General features: G+C 47.7%; 1 protein-coding gene and 1 non-coding gene across 6 annotated transcripts in view; one reads left to right on the forward strand and one right to left on the reverse strand.

Moving 5' to 3' along the window:
- The window catches only part of LOXL2 (lysyl oxidase like 2), a 102,342-nt gene that overhangs the window by 53,098 nt on the left and 22,729 nt on the right, over positions 1–26,515 (reverse strand). For 3 of the 5 annotated variants that reach the window (XM_032635646.1, XM_032635648.1, XM_032635649.1), the window contains exons 2-3: positions 19,691–20,115; positions 12,145–12,320 (exon numbers count right to left, since the gene is read on the reverse strand). In XM_032635646.1, coding sequence (XP_032491537.1) covers positions 12,145–12,320; positions 19,691–20,045 — 531 coding nt within the window. In that variant the 5' untranslated portion in view covers positions 20,046–20,115. Of the gene's footprint in view, positions 1–12,144; positions 12,323–19,690; positions 20,116–20,940; positions 21,038–26,515 lie in introns of those variants that run through there. The other 2 variants (XM_032635647.1, XM_032635650.1) reach the window with 2 other exon arrangements.
- LOC116756186 lies at positions 8,945–9,080 on the forward strand. The gene has a single exon (XR_004350559.1). It is a non-coding gene; the product is annotated as a small nucleolar RNA SNORA2/SNORA34 family (small nucleolar RNA).

Raw genomic sequence — 26,515 nt, forward strand, 5'->3', positions numbered from 1 at the left:
CTCTGAATCGTAACGACTGTGAGGGCTCTCATTTATCAAATACGAGCCAATTACACGTCACACCCCGCACTCAGAACTTTACATTCATTCCCTTCCTCAATTCCCATGGCAACCGGTGAGAGGGCCAATGGTATGCCCGTGCTACAGGTGAAAAACGAGGAAACTTGGTGAGGTTTTGCACCTTCTCCAAGTTCACAGAGCCAAGAAGTAGATAAACAAGGATGAAAACCAAATTCTGACTCCAAGCCCGTGCCCCAGGCTAATAACCCCGGGCCTCTGTACGGTCCTCACCCTCCCGCCCTCGCCCCATCCCTTGCCCGGTATTGAGTTGATCCACACGGGGCAGGGCCTGGGGCTCAGCCTTCTGGGGTGGTCCCTTTGGGCTCTGCCCATTCAAAGTCCATACGTGAAGTCCACCCTGCGACCTGCCCGGAGGAGCCGTGAGTCAGGCCAGAGTGTACGTGAGGGGAGAGAGCCACCTCCCAGCTGCCCTTGGACTCAGGCCAGGGGGTGGCAGGGAAACCCTCCATGGCACACATTCAGGGGTTGCTGCTGGCTAAGAAGCTCACTTGGACTGCTCAGAGACCTCTGTGTAGGAAAACACACACGTATACACAGAACGGCCCTCCTGACCTCACTGCTGTGGAATCCCTTCCATAACCGCAAGTCTTAGGACTTTTTTTTCCCCAGAAGTTCAACTTCAAAAGAGAAGTGAAGATTTGAAACACTAAAACATATACACATTTTTCTTTTCTAACAAAAGTCTCTCTACACTTGTGAGTTTTACATTAAGCCCAATAGCCCAGAAGCCAGGAATGCACCTGGCACTTTTTAAAATTCAGATGAAAGTCTGAATGCTGGTCCTCTTGCCTGAGGCAATAGTTCACTGGGCTCTCCAAAAGGCTTCCCTCCAAGGAATTCACAGAACCTTCTTGGCTCGTCCTACGCAAAACTCATCATATCCCCCGGGAGTGATTACCACCGGCTTCCAAAGGGGAAAATGAAGGTGCCTTGAGGCCATGCCCTGCCCTGCCTTAACTAGTGGGGTGGTGGAAAGAAGGGCTAGTGAAGAAGCACCAGGGCTGGTCTCCCAGTCTTGTGCTTGAATGGCATTTCACATTTGCCGCATCTGTGAATGAACTGCAAATTCCACAATGTGACAACCTGGGGCTGTCGCCAATGAGGAAAAATCACCAGTTTTGAAAGTCTAGTTGGAGATTGCATCAGAGAAAGATACAGGGGGAGGCGAGGCAAGCAACCCAGCCTCTAAGAACGCACTTCACAATTTCTCTGAAAGTCAGCACGAAGCTCGTGGCCTCCCGGGGAGGGCACATTTGCAAGGGCCAGACCTTAGCCCAACTCTCCCCCTTCCTTTCCTCTAGAAGTCATAATTTAATTACATAATTAATTACAGAATTTATCAGCTCAGACCTTCCCACCTGAGAAGTCATCCTTGGAGTGGTGCCAGGTGGGAGCACCACGATGGAGATATACTAGTCCGCCGTCATCCCAACTAGAACACGTGACTGGCTAGCGTTGCACAATTGCTGCTCACTTAGCAAGCTCCTTCCCTCTACAGCTAACAGGTTCCTGCATCTTGCTCTCAAAGCCCTTAGCTCGCTTTATTTGGCTATTTTTAAAAACTGGCCTTCCAGATAGAGATCCGTTTTCCCAGGTGCCATCTTGGCACCTTCCCCAGCACCTCAAACCAAACGCACCCAGGATGCCCTCGGTCTTTCCTTCCTGCAGGCTGGAAGGTGACGCCCTTGCAGCCCTCAAGCCTCGCATGCCTTCTGCTCCCTCTCTCTTCCTCACTCTTATGGCCCATTCTGCCCCAGAAGTGCTTCTCCTACCCTTCAGTCACCTTCTCATTCCCACTTCTACTGTCCAGGCAGGTACATAGTGGAAGTAAGAGAAGAGCGTCACAATTCTGTCATTTCACGGGACCCTGTATGTCTCCCCGGCGGTCCGGATGAATGGCTGACCCAGTCCATCTCACACGCGGCTGGCATATCCATCCAGCTGACCGCTGTGCGTTTGTGGGTTTGGCTCAAAACCTCCCCGTGGCTCTCTCCCAGGGCTTATGCTCCTAGTCAAGAGCCTTCCTGATGGGACCCACCTCATCCCCTCCGTGCCCTTTCTCCAGTCTCAAGGTGCCAGGCTGACATCACTTTTTTAACCCCAGCATCAAGCCGCTCCCCGCAATCCTTTTTTCCTTCCTCTCTACCGACCAGAATCCTGCTGACCTTCAGGAACAGTCTTGTTCATTCAGCCGTTTGAAAAATACCTGTCGAGGGCTGTGATGTCCCAGGACGTCCCTCCCCCAAATATCTCATCCACATAGATTCGACTCCTTTATTCCTCTAGCATCTGCTTTCTGGGTCCCTCAATTCATTCTTGGCCTATGCTGACTACCTTGTACTATCTATCTTTTCATTTTGCCACCTCATCGGACTGTGAGTCTCTCAAGGACAGAACTGTGCTTTATCCATTCTCGTATTCCCCACAGCAACGAGTGCCAGACACGAGACATCGTGGGTCCTCACATATTCTTGGAACAAACTAATAATCATTTTAAAAAATCCAGTTACAGGAATTCAGCTTAACTAGAAACGTTGGGCTCTCCAGCCAAAAATGTAAGAAAGACTCCCTTTATTCTTGGTTTAGTGCAAAATAAACAGAGAGGCTTGCCTTTTTTCACAGCATAAGCACTCCTCGTGTGATTTACCGATGGACAAGGAGATTGTCTGCGCTTTATCCATGCGACCTCCTGTCATCTGAGCTGTTTAGCACCCTCCCCTTTCCCCTTGAAATCTGAGGCTAATGAATAGTTATAAACTGAATTACAAGCTGATCTGACCCTCAGGACACATTTAGATGGTTTGGCTATGTGGGTATCACAGTACGAGACATGTTGTACTGGAAGAAGCTGGCTACATTGTAATTATCCCCTTTTGATGATCAAATCGGAAATTCACAGCCTAAGAAACCGCTAGCCAGTGATTCCTACCGGCTACAGAGATGAAAGGGAAGTGGGAAGGCAGTGCAGCGATCTCAGCTGCTCAGCTCTTTGTGATGGAGACCAGTCTGGGCGGAGGGGGTCGGGGTGGGAATGGCTTGAGAACTGAGGTCAGGCTGAGGCACCAGAGGAAAAAGCCGGCAGTCAGTCTGGACCCTCCTCCTACAAACCAAGAGCTTTGCAACGCTGCTGGAGAATCAAATGCTCTGTGTTTCATTTTCCAACCTGAAAGCAGTGGGGTGGGTAACAGAGGCTGCTTCTTTGGAGAACAGTCAAGACCTGCTGTCTGCAGGAAGCTGGAAGGACACCTGCGCCAGCAACCAGTCCCTCTGGCCCATCAGGGGTGATGAGGCCACAAAGCAGGCAATGTCCGTGGGCCTGGCCAAACGGTCCACCACGCTCCCAGGTAGGGGACCTGACCTGTTGCTTCTCCTCCCAGCCACCATCACCAGGGTGACAAAGTAATGACTTGGGAAATCGTCTTTCTCCACTAAAGGGGAGGACTGGTTAGGGACAGTCTTGGGGAGGGCAAGACTGTCCTTTCAGTTCATTGATCCCTTGATTCCCAGGGCCCAGCATAGAGTCTGGTGCCCGATGAAAATGAACGAACGAACAGACACGGCATCCAGCCGCCTTAGCAACAGCCTCACGGGGATGGGGCCGGGGGGAGTCGTTGTCGCTGACCCCTCCAGCATGTCTGAGGTGACTCGAATGAACCACCTGGGCCCTTTGCCACCACCCAGTCACATCAGGAGCCCCACCCTACAGAACAGATCTGCCCAACCAGGGCAGAGAGAGGCTTTCTCCAGCCCAGCTCAAGCCCCTACTTCTTCCATAGAGCCTCCCTCTCACTGATCTCAAGCTATTTATTTATTTCTTCTATAACCTCTCCCTTTCCAAACTGCCACAGAATTTGCCATCCAATCCACACTGCCATTTATTTATTTCTTCTATAACAAATTATAAGGCTACTTATTCGTTGATTTCACCTAATGAGTGAGTATAACATTACTTATTTCTTTCAACTCGCAAACAATTACAATATTTATAATTTTCAGAGGGTTGTGTGTACAGCACGCCGGCCAGGGATAGGGTTCCTAGATCTGCCAGGATATGCACAATTTCAAATATCCTGTTCTGTTAGCTGCATAAATGCCCTTTTGCTTTTCAGATGTAGTGACCTATTTTTCGTTGGGAAAACAGGTCACCCTAGAACTACTTCTCTTGTTCCCCTTGTGGTTGGCGGCTGGTGAGCCCAGACCACATAGAGGCTCTCGATAAATAGAATCATGGAATGTTAGCACCGGACAGGATCTAATACCTCTTCTTGCCCAAGCTCTCTGTAGGCTGGGAGAGAAAACCCAGGAGAGCTACATGTGATGGCCCAGCTTGACAGTTCGGCAAGTCGGGGGATTGAGACGCTGTGGGCTCCCATCGTGGCCCTTTACTCCCTTGCTGAAGGGTCCGACACAAACTGCCCACTTGCTACCATCTCTCCTCCTGCCACAGAGGGAAGCCGGCCAGCTACCCTCTGGCCTTCGGGGGAAGCAGGGCTATATTTAGCTTGGAGGGACCGCTGCCTCCTGAACACAGAGATGAAAACAGACCCCCTTTCTTTAAACCACCCAGTGTAACCTGCTGCACGTACTCTTGGGGGTGTGTGTGTGTGTGGAGAAACTCCTGGCTGGGAAGTGTTTGGACCTTTCTAGAGTTAATTACTCCCTTTCAGGCTCCACGCCTCCACCCCTAAGAGCCCCCGCTAAGGCTGCTGCTGAGGGGGAAACCTTGAAGCATTTGGCAGCTAACTGTGACTAATAAAAACCTGCACTTCTGGAATTTAAAAAATTCACAACAGCCTCCATCCCTGTGGTTAAGAGAAGAAAGAGCCTTTTCAGGTCTCAGCGTCCCTCCAGAAGGAGGTGAGAGACCAGAGGGGAGCGGTACCGGATTCTCCCCACCTTTGGAAGTGAATGCCCTTCTCCTGGCTCCATCCTCATCCTCTCACTCCTGGCCCCTCCAGACTGCCTGGGCTGCTGGCTGTCACAAAGGAGAAATTGGGGCTCCGGGGCCACTCAGGGGATAGGCCACCCCTAAATCTCACAGCCGGGGCATTTCCAATCAATTCTGGGAACGTTAACTGCTTTTGCAAAAGAGCCTTTAAAATAATGGGCAGAGAAGAAGGTGGGGTGAGAAGGTGAGGAAAGGAAAAACCCGTTATGTTCCCTGACCTAACAGTCCACGGGCCTCAGCCACGAGCCTTTCTGTGAGCACATGACTTAGCAATGTGCAAAAGAGCCGGTGCAGAGAGGGCTGTTCACAAGGGCATCTGGATTTGTAATCTCTCCTTATCTAATGCTTTTTCCAACTTGTCCACCGCCGCAGACAGGAAACAAAGCCTCTTGATTTAAGAGCCTCTGAACTCTAGGGAGTTTCGGTTGGAGCTCTGTTTTCCAGGTTTAAAAAAGATATATTCACTTGAAACTAACAGTATTTTACATTTTATTATTTGCTCCTGTTTCCCTCTTTTGAAGAAGGTTTTGAGAATTGGCCCAAGACTCATTTTCCTGCGGAAAATGCTGTTTTACAGTGAGGTGCCCAGAGACCCAAGAAGGGTCAGTCCCTCTGGACATACAGCTACAAGTCTCAGGCTCCAAGGGGACCCGAACTCAGGGGTCCTGCCTTCCACTCTGGGGTCTAAAACTTAGACCACAGAAAAGGGGAGAAAGGAGACCCTGCTCGGTTAATTTTCTGGATGAAATGAACCCAGGTTGGTGAATCAGTGGTAAGGAGAATCTCTTGTAACACTTTATAGTCTGCAAAGCACTTTTCCAGAAATCATCTGATTTCCCCCCTTACAGAATGAGTGTGTGCCGTGCCATTCTGATGGAGAAACCACTGCCACTCTGGATTACAGACTATCATAGCTGGAAGGGATTGAATTCAACCCACTCATCCGAAAGAAAAGAGTGGACTCGCTCTGTGCTCTGGGCAACAGGGAGCTCAGGGGCCAGATCTGTGAACTCTCCTTGGGTGGGGTCATTCATCTGAAGAAAAGGCACTTTTTCCCTCCTCTAGAAGGGAATTTATGAAGTGTCGAGGGGCCCCTGAGGATGCCCCAAGCAGATGTAGGAATCCACGGAAGCAGAGTTAGCTCATGGAGTGAAATTCCATCATTCAGGCCCCAGGGTTTAGTGACTCATGCCTCTGGCAGCCCGGAGTGGGATGAACTTGGTCTAGACGGATACAGTTTTCTTCCACTCTCTGCTTGGGGAATTCCAGTGTGCTCCGGAGAAGGAACAAGCCTGTGAGGGTCATCTATAATGGTCTGTGATCTGTTCCCAGTCTCCAGGCGTCAACGAGGGTGCATAGTATAGAACCCGGCTTCACCCTTTCAAAATAAGGGTGAGAAGAGATGGGGTGTCTTCGTGACCTTCACTAGCCTAATTGCTTATATCTGGGGTCACAAGACACAGAGAAGGTATTACCTGACACTTCACTCTTGGCTGCTTTTAAATGTATGGGCCCCCAACCAGGGGAAGTTGAGAGGAGTGGGGCTTTAATTTTCACTTTGATGTGGAAGAGCGCAGGTGAGAAGTGTCTGCTTTCAAGGCCAAAGTCATGACGGGCCAGAGAAGCGGTAGAGAGAGATCCAGAGCACACACACTAGCTGGCATCCCTTCTCTGTGTGTGTGTGTGTTTGTGTGTGTGTAAGATGCATGACCCCAATTCACACAATGGTGGGCACTGCCAATAGCTAGCTAGTGTGCACCCCCTGTGGGGGCTGGGTGCGTTTTCATAGATGCAGAGAAACGAGGGATCTTAGAACTCGGTAATCACCTCGTCCTGTGTCCTTCCCATGTAGGGATCTGGCTGTGATATTCCTGGCAGGAGGCCATCCAGTTCCTGCTTGAGCTACTCCAGTGACAAGGAGCTCACCTCTAACAGGTAAGCCCCATGCCCTGTGTTGTGGAGTCTTCAGACTGTGTTGAAATGTGCAGCCCCATCACTCAGCCTTAAAGAGTTTTCACACGGAGCTGAAATCTACATCCCAATCCCTCCCCATCCATCTTAGTTCTAGAAGTTAGCATTAATCACACTCTTCTCCATGGTGGCACTTCAACAGTTGAAGAGGACGGACATGTCTCCCCCCACCCCCATATCTCTTTTTCTTCCTTATTTCTTCATATGATGTAGTTTCCAGACCTGTCTCCACTCGGCTTGTCCCTCCTCCGGGAGACACAGTTAAGAGGTGACCCCAGAACTGCACTTAGTTCTTGGTCCAAAAAGCAAGGAGTTTAGGGAAATAAGTCTTCCCCCAGTGTATCAGTTTACATTCACTTTTCTAGCAGCCATACCATACCTTTGGCTTGTACTGAGCTTTTAGGCAACCAGTTCCCTTCAGGGATCTTTTAAATATAATCGGTGCTTTCAGTCACTTTCCCTGGCTTTTACTCTTTAGCTATTCCCTGCTCCCGCCCCCCGCCCCCCATGAACCTTGATATAGGACCTTATATCCATCCCTAACATGTTCCAGTTTGGGTCTATTATTTCAACCTCCTGAGGTTTTTCTGAATCTCACTCCATGATGTTTTATCCCAGCAATCCCTCCTAGTTTTTGTGTCTCCTATAACTATTATCAGTATACATTTTAATCTCCACGCAAATTTCTGATACATGGTGGAAAGGCAGAGAGGAGCCCTGGGCTACACCAGTAGAGACCATCCACTGTGTTCACGCTAATTAATCAGCAGTTCTGGGTAACATGAGTCACGACTCCCCCCCTAGCTGCATGTCCACCAAACCTACATGTCTTCCTCTGGTCCACGCACTTCTAACAGGGGACATTTCTCTAGCCAAGACGAGTGATTGCATGACTTAAGCTACTGACACAGCTATTACACGAGGTATTTCGGAGAAGCTTCTCACATCCCACAAATATTCCTGGTAGGTGGTCTGGGTGGCTCCCTACCCATCGGGCCAACCCTGCCCGTACGCATGAGCTTGAGCCACGAAGTCCTGGATGCAAGAATCTTCTGGTAACTCTTCAAGGTTCTCATCAGACACCCTGAGATCTAGGCCTGTTGATGACCTGCTTTTAGCAGGTACCAAAGGGCAGAGATTACAGGGAACTACTCATCAACTGAAAATTTCCACAGCATCCCTGGCTAGACAGGAACGCTTCTAGTCTGGTCCATGGTAACCAGTCTGATTCGTATGACAGCAAGAGGGAGGCCTTCTAGGAAAATACAAAGCTTAGAGGCTGCAGAAGTTATCCAGCCCTTTAAACCAGACTCCCCTCAGCTAGCCCTCTCTGGGCTACTGTAAACTCATTTAGGACCTAGGCTCCTTGCCTTGGAATGATTTTCCAACTTTCCCCAAGACATGCATCTTGTCTTCTTGTGTTATAAGGGCTAGAGGACAAGGGTCATGTTTACTTTCCCTGGTGGTGTCCCAGACCATGATGTGTGTACAGCAGGCCTCCAACAAATGTAGGTAGATACTAAGCTTTCCTATCACAGAATCTCAGCCCTTCCAGAATAAGAAAGTTCTCACCAACATATATTTTCCCGGTCATTTCTCAGCCTATTCCACCCAATTAAGGTTCTGCTTTCTCTATGACCCATCTTATTTCCCCTTTAAATGCTAAGCAGTAGAACTGGCCCATAGAGCTATTCCATAAACATTTCTCTGTTGAAGTGCCCTTCACAGAGTCCTTTGCCAGAACCATTATTATTTTTTTTCTAGTGACAGATGAGCCTTCTCATTTTCCCAATCCAAAACCCACAAACATTTTGGCCCACTCTCCTTTGATTCAAGCTATCAGTGGCTTTCTTATGCCCAGAAGCCTGGATCTTTGCTTGACAATCCATGTGGATTATCCTGAGGTTGTAGGATGAGCAAAAGCTCATTAACAATGTCACACATTTGGCCTTGAATCAAGGCCAGCAGTTTGCTGAAGCTGTTGGTTTCAAGCAGGAGCCTAAAGAAGTCTCTTTCTATGGTCTGCTGGCCGTTCAGAACTTCGGAAATGTAATGGTCAATTCATTAGAAAGAAACATCTCAGTCATTGGTGACAGATACGGGCTAATATTTATTTGTAGTTGATTAACACTGGGATACTAAAATTTAGAGATCCCTGATTAAACTTGTTCAGTAGAATTATAATACTGTTAGATCCAATTACTACTAAAAAATTTCTATGGACCGCCCCCGCCCACCGCCAAAAAAACCCCTCAAAGATGTCACACGTAAGTTCACTGTCCTATTAGGCAAGGCAATACTATGAAGGAATGATTTGCTTCTACGCATTTCTCATCACTGTTTAATTTGATATTTTATCCTAGGATATTCTTTTTTTTTTTTTTTTTTTTTTTTTTTGCGGTACGCGGGCCTCTCACTGTTGTGGCCTCTCCCGTTACGGAGCACAGGCTCCGGACGCGCAGGCTCAGCGGCCATGGCTCACGGGCCCAGCCGCTCCGCGGCATGTGGGATCTTCCCGGACCGGGGCGCGAAGCCGTGTCCCCTGCATCGGCAGGCGGACTCCCAACCACTGCGCCACCAGGGAAGCCCTATCCTAGGCTATTCTTCACCCAAATGGATAATGATCTTTGGTTTTCATTTCTGGGAAGAAGAAAATTTGGGAATTGGAGCTATTGCTCCCGTTAGGTACCCAGCATTATTTTTATTGGATATGATGGTGAATTAGATGTAAGCCCTGCCCTTTGGAGCTTCCAACATTGGAAAGATGAGATACATATGAGTGGCTGCTAATTATTTCATATGAGGTTATAAAGAGTGGCGACGGAAAATGTGAAACTGGACTGGATAAGTCCACCCTCCAAATTATAAACTTCATGGAGCAGCATTTGAAGAGTGTCAACTAGAGGTGGTCTCATGCTGCCAGCGGAGAGAAGGCTGGGAATCCTTTTCCCCACTATTATGCAGGCTTGGACCAGTTCCCAGCATACTCAGTGTGCTCCTGGAGCATATGAGAAAGACTGGGACAGACTGAGTCATGGGAGGAAAATGTAAAGACCACAGTCTGGGGAGAACTTCCTCTGGAGACCAAATAGGGCAATTTCAAGAGTCACCTCTCCTCAGCCTTTGTCCTGAGGTCAGCTGGAGGCTAAAGCACAGTGAAGGCTCCTTGGCCTGGATTCATGGCAGATCCAACATCCCCTTGGGGGTTGGAGTCCCCATGAGGAGGGAGTCTTGGCTGCCTCATCTTCCTGTCCTAAGCCCCACATATGTTGCACACAAGAGGACTGCATTATATGTTTGTTCATTTTGTTCTCTGGCTGGAGAACTTGTTGAAAAGATCAATCTGAAATCTGAAGTTTAGCCATAAATGTAGAAGGGTCACAAGCCCTTTTGCCATTCCCAAATGCTGACTTGGGTCAGGCTGGCAACATCAGAATCATCTGAGAGAGCTTAAAAATAATAACCTGGTCCCATAGTGGGAGACTCTCATTTAGGAGGTCTGGGATGAGGTGCCAGTGCATTTTAAAAGTGATTCTGGAGACTTCCATGGTGGCGTAGTGGTTAAGAATCCGCCTGCAAATGCAGGGGACACAGGTTCGTTCCCTGGTCCGGGAAGATCCCACATGCAACTAAGCCCGTGTGCCACAAGTACTGAAGCCTGCGCGCTTAGAGCCCGTGCTCCACAACAAGCGAAGCCACTGCGATGAGAAGTCTGTGCACCGCAACAAAGAGTAGCCCCTACTCACTGCAACTAGAGAAAAGCCCGCGCACGGCAACGAAGACCCAACGCAGCCATAAATAAATAAATAAATTTAAAATAAAATAAAATAAAAGTGATTCTCATCCCCAGCTAGATCTGGGACAACTGTCTTATGGCAACCAGTCCCCAGGATGACCCCAAATGACCACTACCTTCTGTAGTCACACCCTTGGGTAATCTCCTCCCACACTGTATACTGTTTGTCCAAGTGACCAATAGAATACAGCAGAAATGATGGCCCATCACTTCCGAGATGAGGTTATGAAAGATGCAGCTTCCATGTTTTGCTCCCTCTCTCTTTCTCTTTTGAGTCACTCACTCTAGAGAAAGACAACTGCCATGTCTTAAGGACACTCAAGCAGCCTATTGGGAGGTTGTGTGGAGAGGACCAGAAGCCTCCAGCTGACAGCCAGAAGGAAGCAAAAACCTGCCGACAACCACAGGAGTCAACTTGGGAGAGGAGTCCCCAGCTCCAGTTGACAACATGACCGCAACCTCATAAGATGTTCTGAGCAGAGTGAACTGGCTGACCACTCCTGGATTGCTGACCCTCAGAAGCTATTCAAGACAATCCATGTTTGCTGCAAAATATGAGGGGGGGTGGGATAATTTGTTACACTGCCGTTGCTAGCTGATACACCTTCCTATTCCAAAGGGCAAGCTCCTGTACATAGCACGGGCCTTTCTAGCTTCATTTCACACTATTTCCACATTCATAATTACAGTCTTGAGTGGTACCGACCTGCTCATCCCCAGTTCACACCTCCGTGCCTTTGTGTCTTTGTCCAAGTCGTTCTCTGTGTCTGGAATGCCCTTTCCCCACTGATAGCAGCCTCTTCTCCAGAAATCCTTCCTCAACTGCCCTGGCACCAAATGAAATTGGTTTAGGTCCCCCCACCTGCCACAAAAGTGATCACACACACTTCTCAGAATCATAGGTGAGAAGTGAGATACATGGAAGAAGGAAAACATTCACATGAAGGAGTCATCAAGAGCACATGAACTTGTCAGACAGAGAAAGACAAATACCGTATGATATCACTTATATGTGGAATCTAAAATATGACACAAATGAACCTACCTACGAAACAGAAACAGACTCACAGACTTGTGGTTGCCAAGGGAGAGGGAGGGTGAGGGAGGGATGGAGTGGGAGTTTGGGATTAGCAGATGCAAACTGTTACATATGGGATGGATAAGCGACAAGGTCCTACTGTAGAGCACAGGGAACTATATTCAATATCCTGTGATAAACCATATGGAAAAGAATATACAAAAGAATGTATATATGTATAACTGAATCACTTTGCTGTACAGCAGGAATTAACACAACACTGTAAATCAACTACACTTCAATTTAAAAAAAAAAGAGCACATGACTTGCCTCTATGTTGTTGATCAGCGAATTGTCAAACTTGAACCCAGGAATTCTTTTGTCACTGCACACCACACCCACATCTTCCGTGTGCTTGCAGTCAGTGACACCCCAGCCGTTGGAGGAGCAGGCTGCAAGGGTCCCCTCATTGCCGGTGCAGTAGACGTTGTCCAACCAGATGGGCCCTAAGGAAGCAGAGAAGAGAGAAGCCAAGCTCCACGTCAGAGTAGGTTTGAGTCTCTGGGGGCACCAAGGGCGTACACAGAAGGAGAGTTTTTCCCTAAGTTTGGCAGCTGTGCGTGGTCAGCAGTTGGTCAGTGTGTTGAGATATTACATACACTTCTAGACCATCTGGATTCCCTTGCCAGAGGGATGTGATTTAGGGGTGTGGCAGATTGAACATGATTAGAGTAGAAATCAGATTTAAGCTCAGAAGGCACGTGGTATAATGGGAAGAACAGGGACTTTGGATACTAAGCCGTTTGATAGGAATTCTGGCTCAGCCACTTAGCTGTACGATCCCGATCAAAGCTCCCTTTTCTCATTGGTAAAGTGGGGATAATAATGACACTCGAATGACAGGGGCATGTTCAGATTAAATACATGACACGTGCCTAATTTATCATTGGCCCATAGTTACTAAAAAAATGGTAACGATGGGACTTCCCTGGTGGCGCAGTGGTTGAGAGTCCGCCTGCCGATGCAGGGGACACGGGTTCGTGCCCCGGTGCGGGAGGATCCCACATGCCGCGGAGCGGCTGGGCCCATGAGCCATGGCCGCTGAGCCTGCGCGTCCGGAGCCTGTGCTCCGCAACGGGAGAGGCCACAACAGTGAGAGGCCCGCGTACCGCAAAAAGAAAAAAAAAATGGTAACGATGATGACGATGGTGACACAAGCTCAGAGAAGGCAACTCATCGTGCAAGGCCACCTTCCTGAACCCAGAACCCTGGTCCTTTCAGTGCTCTTTCCACTTCCTGATGTTTCCCATCCACAGATGGCCCAGCTAGGCTAACCCACAGAGCCTCCTCCTCATGTTTCTAGAAGTCAGGTGAAGGCAGGGCTGGTTTCTAGCTGGGCAATCTGCCTGGGAGGCCGTGGTACTCTGCTCACCTCCTGTGCATTTACCTGATTTGCGGTAAGTGGGGAATTCTGAGTGCAAAGTGCTAGAGGGTTAACCACGATGAGACACAATCTCACACCCATTAGGATGGCTACTATCAAAACAAAAACAACAACAGGAAATAACAAGTGTTGACAAGGATGTGGAGAAATTGGAACGCTTGTGCACTGTTGGCAGGATGGTAACCCTGAAACCACAGAACACGTCTCAGGGCTCGGTGGAGCTCAGGTTCTTTATGTCTTGGCACAGAAGGAATTCAGCAAGAGGCAAAGTGATAGGTAAGAGGTGGATTTAATAATATAGGACTCTTGTGAGACATACAAGCAGGTAGGCAAGGGAGTGCTGCCCCAAGAGCTGGGTGAACTACATTTTTATAATCAAAGGAAAAGTGGGGAGGGGTAGAAGACCACCTTCTTCCTCATTCTCGAGTAGACATCAGACTTCCATCATCATTCCCTCCTCCACATTGGGCGGGGGAGAGTTTTTTGTCCCTCTGTGGCCCAACCAGGACTGTCATGGCGCTATGGAAATTAGCAAAAAAGGTGGCAATCCATGCTCAAATAAGGTAAATCATCTCAGGTTTCAGTATAACGAGGGTCTTCTACTTTGGAATGTCATCTTTCTCCTGTATTTTTGTTTTTAGTGCACGCAGAGGAACAAGTCCTAGGAATCGTTGCACGCAGAGGAACAAGTCCTAGGAATCGTTAACTTACTGACCTCAGTGGCAGGATATAGGTGTCATTTTCCTACCATTGTTTCATTGTCTTGAGGCCTGTCTCGCGCTTCTATTGCATGGTTTTATTGCTAAGCAAGCCTGCTTTCTTGAGTGATCATTAACTTACAGGGGTCTCCCAAAGTTCCCTCTCTGTCCATGATCTCTCCATGGGATTTTTAAACTATTGGATTATCCTACCCTATCCCTATCAAAATGGTGTAGCCCCTGTAGAACACAGTACGGTGGTTCCTCAAAAAATTAAAAATAGAATTACCATATGACCCAGCAATTCCCACTTCTGGGTATATATCCAAAAGAATTGAAAGCAGGGTCTCAAAGAGATATCAGTACCCCCACATGCATTACAGTATCATTCACAGTAGCCAAAATGTAGAAGCAACCTAGGTGTCCATTGACTAATTGTGGTCTACACATATGCTGGAATATTATTCAGCCCGAAAAAGGAACGGCATTCTGACACATGCTACAACATGGATGAACCCTGAGTTCATTACGCTAAGTGAAATAGTCCCGAAAAGGCAAATACTGTACGAATCCACATATATAAAGTACTGAGAGTAGTCAAAATCATAGGGACGGAGAGTAGGATGGTGTTTACCAGGGGCTGGGGGAGGGGGAGTTGGGGAGCGGTTATTTAATGGGTATAGAGTTTTAGATCTGCAAGATGAAACGTGTTCTGGAGAGGGGCTGCACAGCAGTGCGAATGTACTTAACATTACTGAACCGTACACTGAAAAATGGTTAAGATGGCACGTTTGATGTTACGCGCATTTTACCGCAATTAAATTTTTTTTTAAATGTTAAGTGCTAGAGGGTTTTCAAGTAGTGAGTTTTATTAGTATTACTACGCAGTGAAAGGAAACAAAGTCAAAGCTCCCCTTTTTCTCAGGACTCCAGGAGGACTCTAGTACTGTGGTGCCCAACCTTTTTGGCACCAGGGACTGGTTTCGTGGAAGACAAGTTTTCTGGGGCGGGGGCGGGGGCGGGGGGGGGATGGTTCAGGCGGTAATGCAAGCGCTGGGGAGCGGCAAATGAAGCTTTCACTCGTTCACCTGCCTCTCACCTCCTGCTGTGCGCCCCAGTTCCTAAGAGGCCACGGACCAGTACCAGTGCATGGCCTGGGGGTTGGGGACCCCTGCTCTATAGTATAATGGAGTCAGAAAACCTGGGTTCAAATTCTCTCTGACTCAGGCTTGGGCACCACGTGACTGGGTCAACTACTTCACCAAGCCCATTCTCAAGGGAAAATAACGATACCAACAAATAGGTCGCCATGGAGATTCAATGAGATAACATATGTGCCTAGTATGTGTTCACCCTCCCTTTCTCCTTCCTCCTTCCAGTAAGTCAGAAAAACAATGAATTCTGTTGTTTCCATGATGCAAGGAAAAAGCAGATAAAAAACACTCCCATTGTAAAGATGAGAAAACCAAGGAGAATCTGAGGTTCTTCAAGGTCAGAGGGGACCCGGGGCCAGTCTCCTGACTTCGAGGCCCCGCTGAGACCTGTCTGCTGCGACAGATGGCTGGCTGCTCAGGCCTCAAAGGAGAGCACCTCAGACATACTGAGGGGAACAAAGGGCTTATTGAAAACATCTGGGCTGAGGTTTTCCAACTGGTTTCTCAGTTTGGCCTCGTTTCCAAGCCATCAAGCTCCACTGAAACATATGCTCCCTAATCGATTGCTGTTTCAACAACAAACCAATGTTTGTCTTGCTAAGTACTAGCAACGGAAAAGACCCTCCACGTTCGAAGCGGGGCCTCTTCTTTGGAACATTCTGTAGCAAAGCTGCTGAATGGACAGAGACGGTGAAAAGAAACAGAGCCCTCATTCCATCTGCAGTGAGAGAAACCACCCTGGCTAAGGAGATGGGAAACAGGACAGCACACAGCTAAAAGCAGCAGGAAGAGCTGCAAAACAGATGTCCCAAGGCCTGCTTTACTTTTTGATAAGGAAGATTTGAAATTAGCACCCTGGAGCGCTAATGGGAACTATTATCCCAAAGAGTTGCCTTCTTAAGAAGCTTCAATTCACCCCCAATAATTCTACCCTCTAGGCATTCCCACCAGTTACTTTCTTAGATAGTGGAAATGTAAATTTCTACTTAGCCCCAGATGCAGGCATGATAAACTAATTTGGCCTGATTTCATGCTATTTTTTTTTCCTGTATGCTTAATGCCTAACAACTAGATGGTTCTGATTCCAAAGCAACCAGCTCTTGTTCTGCTGTTGGAATGCAGGGTGCTTCCGGGCACAGTTCAGTACGTGCCATCTCAGAGCTGCTAGGAAAGTGGCACTAGGGACGCAGATGGGGCTCAAACTTTGGATGCAGAACCGAAGCAACACTCCATTTTACTCTTTCCACTCATTTCGTCTAAGAAATCCTTCTCCCGATGAAAGGAGAAGAGGCGTACAAACAAGTTAACAGATCATCTGGAGGATAAACATCATAAATAAAATTCTATTTTAATGCCAGTACTCCCCAGGGCTGTTGGGGCAATGGAAATCATTCAACTTAAGAGCTTCAGGACCCCACTGTGATCACCTGCTGGCTTTGTCACTCTGATCTGAAGAACGAGGGAGTGAGGGGGAATCACATCTAACCTCAGATCTGAGGACAGGCAAAGGAGAGCAACCATCTGAGGTTCGGGTGCCTGTGAAGCCATCCAGGAGGTGAGAAATGGGGCAGCTGTCCCCTCTAGAACGTTCTAAAAGGGCCCATGATTTCTCTGAGCTCAGAGATGTTTTGGGAGAAAAAAATCTATGGAAAGGCTAGGCTGCAGAACCTAGAAGGTCCATGGATGTTCTCCCCAGCTTCATTACTACAGCCTGAACTTCAGAGGAGTTGATGACGGCGGCACTACTGGGCGGGTGGCCTCTCACAGGTTCACCTACAGCGTTTCCGGTTCATCCACAGAGCCGACTAAACCCCATCGGAGCACACCCCAGGGCGCTGGTCACTATGCCAACTGTTTTTAATATTCTTCAAAGTCAATCTGAATCAGCGTTGGTGGTGAGCATAGCTGCCTTCCAAATCAAACTGAATCAGTTGATTAATATTTACTGAGTGACCCCCTTGTACCCAGTGTTAAAAATCCTAAACTGACGCTGATGAGATTCAAATACATTTTACATGATCTCTCATGATAAACCGAGTACCGCTTTACATAGACAGCATAATCCTTAAAGTCCTAGAGACATGACAGTGAAAATTTTTAGCATCAGTTTCTCCCTTCCTCTCTTTGGTACTTTTTCTTTCCTAAGTCTCGATGGTCTCAATAGCCCCAGAGAGGACCCTTCCAATACTCTAAGTTACTATACCTCCTTCCCTCCAATGACTCTCCTCCACCCTGCATCAGCTAGCATCCCATGGTCATAGCTTAGACCTTGACATTACAGACTTTTGCACTCCCTCCCCAATCTCCATTTCAACACTTCTGCTATACTTCTGCACCTACAACTCCATCTTTCTAGCACACTCATTCTAGCACTGCAATCTCAACCCACAACCCATCGATCCTAGCAGCTTTCCCCAGTCCTTCAACGGCTCCATGGAGTACCTTCCTACTTACCCAGTGGGGACTTCATGGACCGCGATTTTAATCATTCCCTTGAAAATTCCCTCTACTCCTGTGAACTTTTCTCCCTTCATCATCCTTGGATGGCAAAGTTTGAGCCAGGCTAACTCACCTCTCCAGCACCCCCCCACGGCTGCTCCTGAGCAGGTGAACATGGGATGGGGAAAAACCATATCCATCTTACCTGAGGACAGGTACATTTTGTTTGGGTAGAAAGAAAATAAAGATGTCACTAGAAAAACCCCAAAGTCATTGGAAAACACTTGTTATAAAATAATTAGGCTTAGAGAGCCTGGAATAGAAAACATAAATCTGATGTTACCTCCAGAACACTCAGCTAGCAGAATAAAGGAAGATGTGAAGGGATGGAGAAGTGTCCAGAGTTTTTGTAACAAAGACAGCAAATGGGTTTTAAAACAGCATATGCTAACTCATCTGTGCTGCTTTTACTCATGTCATAGTTAAGGAACCCAGAGCCACCTTCAGAGAACATTTTACTCTAACTGCCGTGTCTTGATCCGGTTATTCCAAAAAGACGTATTCAATTACACAGAGGTGAGACATGTATGAGGTGCTATTTCCTTCTCCTATAATTTCTAGAAAAACCGTAAGCAAGGGTCGGAAGGGACCATAACAATGATCTATTTCAGTGACTCCCAAACTTGGCTACATGTGCAACCACTTGGGAGGCTTCCAAAAGTTACAGAGTCCTAGATTCCAGCGCAGACCTTGATTCTGAACATCATGGGATAGCACCCCAGGGGATTCTATGCCGTTGGTGTGGCACTAATCCGTTTATCCAGGATGAGAGTTTGGGCACCTCTGATTGATTCCAGCAGCCAGGCCCACGCTGACACCTGTGCAGCTGCTTGGCCAGGTGGAGGAGCTGCTTTTGCTTTACTAACCCAAGGAGGGGCACTCCAGCTGGAGATTTTATTTTATTTATTTATTTATTTACTTATTTATGGCCGCGTTGGGTCTTTGTTGCTGCGCACAGGCTTTCTCTAGTTGTGGCGAACGGGGGCTACTCTTCATTGTGGTGCGTGGGCTTCTCATTGTGGTGGCTTCTCTTGTTGCGGAGCACGGGCTCTAGGCACCGGGGCTTCAGCAGTTGTGGCATGCGTGCTTCAGTTGTTGTGGCTCGCGGGGTCTAGAGCACAGGCTCAGTAGCTGTGGCACACGAGCTCAGTTGCTCTGCAGCATATGGGATCTTCCCGGACCAGGGATCGAACCCATGTCCCCTGCATTGGCAGGCAGATTCTTAACCACTGCATCACCAGGGAAGTCCAGATTTTATTTTTAAATAATGTCCTTGACCCTTATCTACTTTCTTATTTAAGACCACAGACTATGACAGTTTCAAGAGTTCTTAGCCTAACTTCCAGATTAGGAAACTGAGGGCAAGGAGGATAAATGTCTTCCCACAAAGCATATAGGTAGTTAGATCGACACAGGACTAAGCCCAAGGTTCTGGGCTCTAACACCTGCCCTCCCTCAAAATTACCCCCCCCAATTTTTTTTTCAGTGTATTGACTTAAAAAGGGAGGAAAGAAGAAGCCAATCAAAGTGAAAAACCCAAAGCAACTCGGTTCCTGTCCTGGCCAAGCCCAGAACAGCATGTTGGTATTAAAAGTGTGAACTCTACCGGGACAGGAGGGTGGAAGAGTCAGGGGACACTAGCCTATGGGCAGCCTTTGTGACAAAGAGCAAAAGGCACTCCTTCCAGGGGGCGGAAGAAAGGCACCGTCTCCCCCTGGCTGACGCAGCCCCAGGCAGGGCACAGGGCTCAAGAGATAACCACAGACTGACTTCAGCCGCTCCCTAGGGTCACTAACCAGCCTGGTTTCCCAGGACCAGGAGTTTCCCAGGCTGCCAGGCTTCGTGTGCTAAAACCAGGAAAGTCCTGGGCAACGCAGGACCAGTGGTCACTGTCCCCCTCCCTGGCACCCCTCCGCTCCTACCTTCCAGCACAGACACGGAGGCTGCCCAGATGGCGTATTATCAGGAATTGCTACTTGACAGTAACTGCAGCTCCGTTTGCCAGTCTATCCCCCTAGAAGCCTGTGCCCGGGCTCTCCAGGTGACCCCAGTGCTCGGTTCCCAAGCGCAGAGTGGTTTACCTTCCCCTTTGCCATAGGAAGAGCTGGGGGTCCAGGACTTGGCCTCCACGTAGCCCAGCTCCCGGCAGACGACGTGGGCAGCGTGGATGGAGAAGTCATCGTCACACACGGTGCCCCACCGGCCATCGTAGTACACCTCCACCCGGCCCTCGCTGTGCTTCCTCTTCTGGCCTGCCAGGCGCAGCTGGATCTTGACCACGTCGGAGGGTACCTGAGGCCGGTGGTACTCCGGGGCAGGCTGCTGGAAGTACTCAGGGTAGTGGGGCCAGCTCTCGTACTGCGCCAGGCTCAGGGCGGGCAGGAGGGCGAGCACAGACAGACAGCCGCAAAGGCAGGAGCCTCCGGGTCTCTCCATCCCTGTCCTCGGGCTGGAAGACCTGATGGAGGGGGACACTTGGCGCTCAGGAGGGATGGGCAGGAGTTTCCTGGAAGAGAGGAGAGGTTCGGGTTACAGACATCTGGAAAACGGCCAGTGATTTCGTACTCTTTTGCTTAGGATTGAAAGCTCATTCCGGATTCCAACCTCTTCTCTTCTCCCATCTTATGCTTCTCCCATCTTATGCTAGACAGGACCGGGAAGTCCTACTTCTCTGCCCACCACCTTCCCAGATCTTTGAAATGCTTTCTTCCAGGATGACTCCTGGCAGGAAACAGAGCACACTTAGACTTCATTTGAGTAGAGTCTTTTTGTTTGTTTGTTCTGTTTTGTTAAATATTTATTTAGCTGTGCTGGGTCTTAGTTGTGGCACATGGGATCTAGGCTGCGGTACGTGGGGTCTTTAGTTGCGGCATGTGGGATCTAGTTCCCTGACCAGGGATTGGACCCGGGCCTCCTGCACTGGGAGCGGGGAGTCTTAGCCACTGTACCACCAGGGAAGCCCCCATTTGAGTAGAGTTTTTTTTAAAAAGACTAGGTACATTAATGGATAAAGAAGATGTGGTACATATATACAATGGAGTATTACTCAGCCATAAAAAATAATGGAATAATGCCATATGCAGCAACATGGATGGACCTAGAGATTGCCCTCCGGTGGGCTACTGAAGCAGCCCCCAGGGACTTCCTTCCAAGGCGGGCTTACTATCTAGACCTTCTCCTCACCCCTCCCAGACACCTTCATATCCCCAAAGAGGTTACAAACTGCTTAAGGGCAGGACTTGTTTCTCATCCTTCTTTGGCTCCTCCAGAGTGAGCATGGTAGGTTGGAAGACATGTTTATGGAATGAAAAGGTGATTTGGTTCCAGGTACCGAGTGGCTGGAGAAACGCAGATGCGACAGTGTACGTTGAAGAGGGCTCAGGTACTCCCAGGTAAGGTAGCCTTCCTCCCTCTGGACGTTAGTTGACCTGGATGGAAACGGCATCTTCTGGGTGCTGAGAATAACACTACGAGGCTTTGAGTCTCCACCTTTACTTACTCGTGGGCTGCGCACATACCTGAACCTTCCTATAGCTCTGCTTTCAGGCTCCAGGCCTCCAGACACCCCGACACGCTGCCCACCCACACCCCAGATCTCATTATGTTTTATACTCTGGACCTCAAGATGGCTGAGACCACTGAACAAGGAGGTCAGAGGTAAAGCCCCTTAAACAGCTCTCACGCAGGGCCTGTCCTTAGCTGAACTGTGGAGTAGCCCCACAGAGCAGTCCTGAGGCACTGCTCTAGCACTTGGGGAAGCCAAGGATGCCCAGGCGACAATTCCATCCCTTTACATAGTCTACGTCCCTGAGGGCTGCTGGGGGCTGAGTCCAGCCCGCTCTGTGCACAGAAGGGAGGCATAAAGCTCTTTGTACCAAACAGGAGAGGGGCTGAGTGGCCCGTCATCAGGCAAGGGAGAGCAGGACAGCAGAGTGAAGGGGAGGGGGAATCACAGACTCTGGAGCCAGACAGTCTGGGTTTGCATTTTCATTCTGATACTGACTAGCTGTGTGACCTTGGGCAAAATACTTAACTTCTCTCTGCTGTTTGATGTTTCGTATCTATAAAATGGGTATGATAATTATATCTAGCTCACAGAACTGTTATGAGGATTAAATGAATGGTACATAATAAGCCCTACAGGAGCATTTGCTAAATAAAACTTTTAAATTTTTATAGTTTCAAGATTGTGGTCACCGTACCCAGGTGGAGCCTACCTCTATGAATTCCAAGATGAGGTCCTAGAGCGGGAAATAAGAACTTAGTTCATGTACCTTGATCCTTCCATAATTCAGAGAGCTAGGAAGACTGTCTTAAAGGACTGCAGGTGTATTTCATGGAAGAGGAAGTAGACTTGGAAGATGGGGCCCCCAAAGGAAACCAGGACCAGCAGGTGAAAGCTACAGCAACACATCATACATTCTCTATTAACCAGGTACAGAGGGTTAGGCCAATTGTATGACTCAGTTCATGGCACATCACCAACAAGGAAGGACCAGATAAGTGCCCAGAACACCTGGGAGGGATGATCTAACTCGGAGAGAGGCAGTTCCACATCTGTTGGGATGGCCAGACAGTGCCTGGTCCCATCCTGGGCTTTGGGGCAGAGATGCCACAGCTTCGGGGGGCAGTCAGGACCAAGGACTTCAGAAGGCCCTCTGGTTCACTGGAGATCCAGCCATCCTCATCCCGTGACTCACAAACAAGGCCAGAAAGTTGTGGGGTTCCTGCAACGGCCCTCTTCAGACCACAGCCTGACAGGCTAGTACGTGGCTCTGAAGGGACCCCTCATCGCCTCCTCTGCCCTGGCCACGTTTCACTCCTGTCCCAGCACATTGGCATCCACGAGCTCATCTACGCCTCACTAGAACCTTGAGACATGGGTGGAGTAGCCAGGGATGAGGATTCTTACTCTACGAGGGAGAATATCAAGAAGCAGAGAGAGAGGACTTTTCTGCCAGACTTCACCGGAGTTGCACTGTTTGTGCAGGCAAAGCCAGAAGTAGTCAACCCCAAGCTACCAAAACATCAATGATCCACTATCACGTATTAAAAATGTCCAAATTCCACCTGGGACACAGATGCCTTTATAAGGTGGAACATACCTACGTTCCTGGCTTCAGTTCCAACACTTCTCTCCTTGCCCTGACTCCAGCCCTTCACGTGTCACCCATCCAATCATATCAGCCTAGAGTGGCTTAAGTTTTCCCACCTTGATCGATGTGCTCCATCCCCACGCCTCCCCTTCCCTCCGAAAAGTGTGTGTCACAATCCTTCCTGTTCTTCAAGGAAAGCTTCCCAGATGCTCCTAATCAGGATCAATGTCTTCTCTGATTCTCTTTAAAATAGCATCCTGCTTGTGCTTTACACCAGTGTCGTATCAGGCTTTAATGGACACTCAGTCCCAGGGGCAGAAGCCATCTCTTGTCATTTCCACACAGTACCATGTGTTTTTGGCTACAGCAGACTAGCTTGTAACAGATAAACCTTCCCACCAAGGACAACTGGAAAGGGTAGGTAAAACACTAAAAGCATGTATCTGAAGACACTGGAGAGGTATCGAGGCAGCAAGGACTCAAGAATCCAGAGAGATGGGAAGTACAGCGAGGTGAGCCTGACACTCGTGTCTGCTTTTCCCCTTAAGCCATTTGCCAATTCCAAGGCAGTTGCCAACAGGCTGGGAAGCTAAGCAAAACTTCAGGCATCCTCCCAGGACTGAGGACACAAAAAATTGGAGTTCAGAGCCTGCCAAGGAGGAAGGGCCCCGTTAAATAGCCCCAGGCTTTCAGATAGGGGTCTCTGAAGGGCTAAACTCTAGAAGTTAGGACAGAGTTACTTTCTACGTGTTAGAAAGATCTAACATCCGTATAATTGGAATTCCAAAAGAGGAGAGAGAGGACGTCTGGAAGAAATACTTGAAAAGATAATGGCCAAGAATTATACGAAACTGATGAAAGATAACAAGCCCAAGAAGTACAGTTTACAAAAAAAAAACCATACCAGGGCACATCAAAATCAGACCATGGAAAATCCAAGACAAATAGGAAAGCTTACAAGCAGCCGGAGTATAAAAGGAGTATTACCTTCAAAGGAGCAGCAGTAAGGGTAACAGTTGGCCTCTCAACACAAAACAAGGAAACAAAGAAGATAATCACATGACAGTTTCGAAGGGTTGAAAAAAATAAGTCAGCCTAGAATTCTGTACCCCCTGGAGAGAATAAAGGTTTTCACAAAAGTGGAGAGAGGACTTCCCTGGTGGTGCAGTGGTTAAGAATCTGCCTGCCAATGCAGGGGACAGAGGTGCGAGCCCTGGTTCGGGAAGATCCCTCATGCCGCGGAGCAACTAAGCCTGTGTACCACAACTACTGAGCCTGCGCTCTAGAGCCCGTGGACCACAACTACTGAGCCCACGTGCCACAACTACTGAAGCCCACGCTCCTAGAGCCCATGCTCTGCAACAAGAGAAGCCACCGCAGTGAGAGAAGCCCGCACACCGCAACGAAGAGTAGCCCCTGCTCGCCACAACTAGGGAAAGCTCACGCGCAGCAACGAAGACCCAACGCAGCCAAATACATAAATTTATTTAAAAAAAAAACAAAAAGTCGAGAGACTTTGTCATCAGAGTTTTCCAAGATGACAATACTAAAGGGAGTTCTTCAGACCACAGGACAAATCATCCTAGATGTGGAATGAAGGAAATGGAAGGGGGAGCTATGCAGGTAAATCTGAATGAAGATCAACTGTGTAAAATAATAATGTCTTATGGGGTTTACAATATATGTGTCATTAAAATACCATGGTGAAAACAGCACAAAAGGTAGAAGGGGATTAAATGGAAGTGTTCCAAGGTCTTTGCACTATCTGGGAAGTGATGAAAGTACTCTTTTCTATTAGACTTCAGCAAATCGTAATAGTGTTAGTTAGATGCATACTGTAGTCTTTATGTAATCAGCATAAGAAGAGAAAAAAAGTAGAATGAACATGGCAATAAAGGGGAGAAATGATGGAATTATTTTTTTTAAATCCCGATTAATCCAAAATTAGAGCAATAAAGCAGAGAAAAAGTAACATAGAAGAGTTGTCACAAATAGAAAAAATAGTAAGATGGTGGATTTAAAACCAAATATATCAGTAATTTCGTTAGACGATACTGCAATGAAAAGACAAAGATTGTCATAATGGATTTAACAAAACAATATTTTCTATTTCCTATGGAAGACCAAGAGGTTTAAAGTAAAAGGATGGAAAAAGATTTACCACACACACATTCATCCAAAAAGAGTTGGTACAAAGTAAGATAAAGTCAACTTTAAGACAAAAAGTGTTACTGAAGACAAAAACTTATGATGATGAAAGAGTCAGTCCATCAGGAAGATATTAACTAACTCTTCTCAGTTTGTATACGCAGACTCCACATGTATGAAATAAATATTGACAGAACTAATAGGAAGAAAACGACAAATCTGTAATCAGAGTGGGAGATATTACACACCATTCATCAGGAGAAGCAGACAAAAAATCCTTGTACTAAAGAAGTGAACAATATGACAAAGAAATGGCGACCTAACTGACAAGTTTCTGTCAACTGGACTCAGAAGACAGACTTGCTTCAAGTCCACATGCAAGATTTACCCAAATGGACCCTAACCTGGGTCATAAAGCAAGTCTCACCACATCTAATGGAATCACACACAGTGTGTTCCCTGACTACAGTAGAATTAAGCTATACACCAATCATAAAAGAATAACCATTAAATCCCCCAATATTTGGAAAGGATGTAAAAGGAAAAAAAGTCTATTTCTGTTCATTTCCGTTGAGGTCACAGTATCAAATTGATTTACTCATTCAATAAACATTCATTGAGCTCCTGCTACACATTAGGCCTCATGTGGGTAAAGCAGACATGCTCTTGCCATGGTTCTAATAGGAACTGACAGGGCATTCATGTTCTAGCTGTGGTTTGCCTACAGGAAATCAGTGAACATTCATGGATGGAACCACCTGAGCCAGGTGGCCTGACTTTGAACTCAGGAAAGTTTTTCCTCTTGTAGCCAGTGTCTATATCCTTATCTGGCAGAAATTTAAGACAGGAAGTCCATGACTTGCCAAAGGTCCCACAGAGTGACAGACCTACAACCAATAAGAAGCTAACATTATAAAGTGTCTCCTCTATGCAGGCACTGTGTATGAATCATGCCTTTTTATTTTCTGTATTTCTGCCGTTTTGATATCTGGGGTCTATGCTGACTCTGGAGAGCGACTACTCAGAAACTACGCTACCCACTTTCTGGTTAATTCTTAGAGATGATAAAGGACTCACTCACGAGTGTACTCTGCATGTGTAAACCAATCAGTCCAGAGCTATACCTTCCCAACTATTTCCATTCTCAAGATCTCACACTCTGGGCCACTAACCCCCTGCCCTAATCAACTCTAAGACCAGGTACCAGATAAGAAGAGCTGGTCCCTATGCCCTTATGCCCCAGAGAGAGGTGAAATTATTCAACTAATCAATCCTTAACCTGATTAGCCTGCCTACTGTGACAGTCATAGTAGATGCTCTTACCCACATTTTCCCCTCACTCTTGCCTCTGACCAACCCTGGTGCTTCTTCATGTGGCCCTGCATGGTGTGCCAGGCCTCCTTGATTCTAGGGATCTGTGACTATAACCTTCTTCCTCCATGACAGTCATTTCTGTGTCTGTGTCTTTCCACACCTGATTAAAACAAATCTTGGGTACATTTTAAAACGTACACATGATTTAATGTTTAAAAACATGATTCTCAACATTCTGCTGTATTAATTCACTTAATGGGGCAAACACCATTATTATCAAGGCACAGAGAGTTTCAGCAAGTTGCCTCAGGTTGCACTGTCGGTTAAGTGGCAAGGCAGGTTCTGAAC

This window comes from Phocoena sinus, chromosome 6 (genome assembly GCF_008692025.1).
Source record: "Phocoena sinus isolate mPhoSin1 chromosome 6, mPhoSin1.pri, whole genome shotgun sequence".
Classification (NCBI taxonomy): Eukaryota; Metazoa; Chordata; class Mammalia; order Artiodactyla; family Phocoenidae; genus Phocoena; species Phocoena sinus.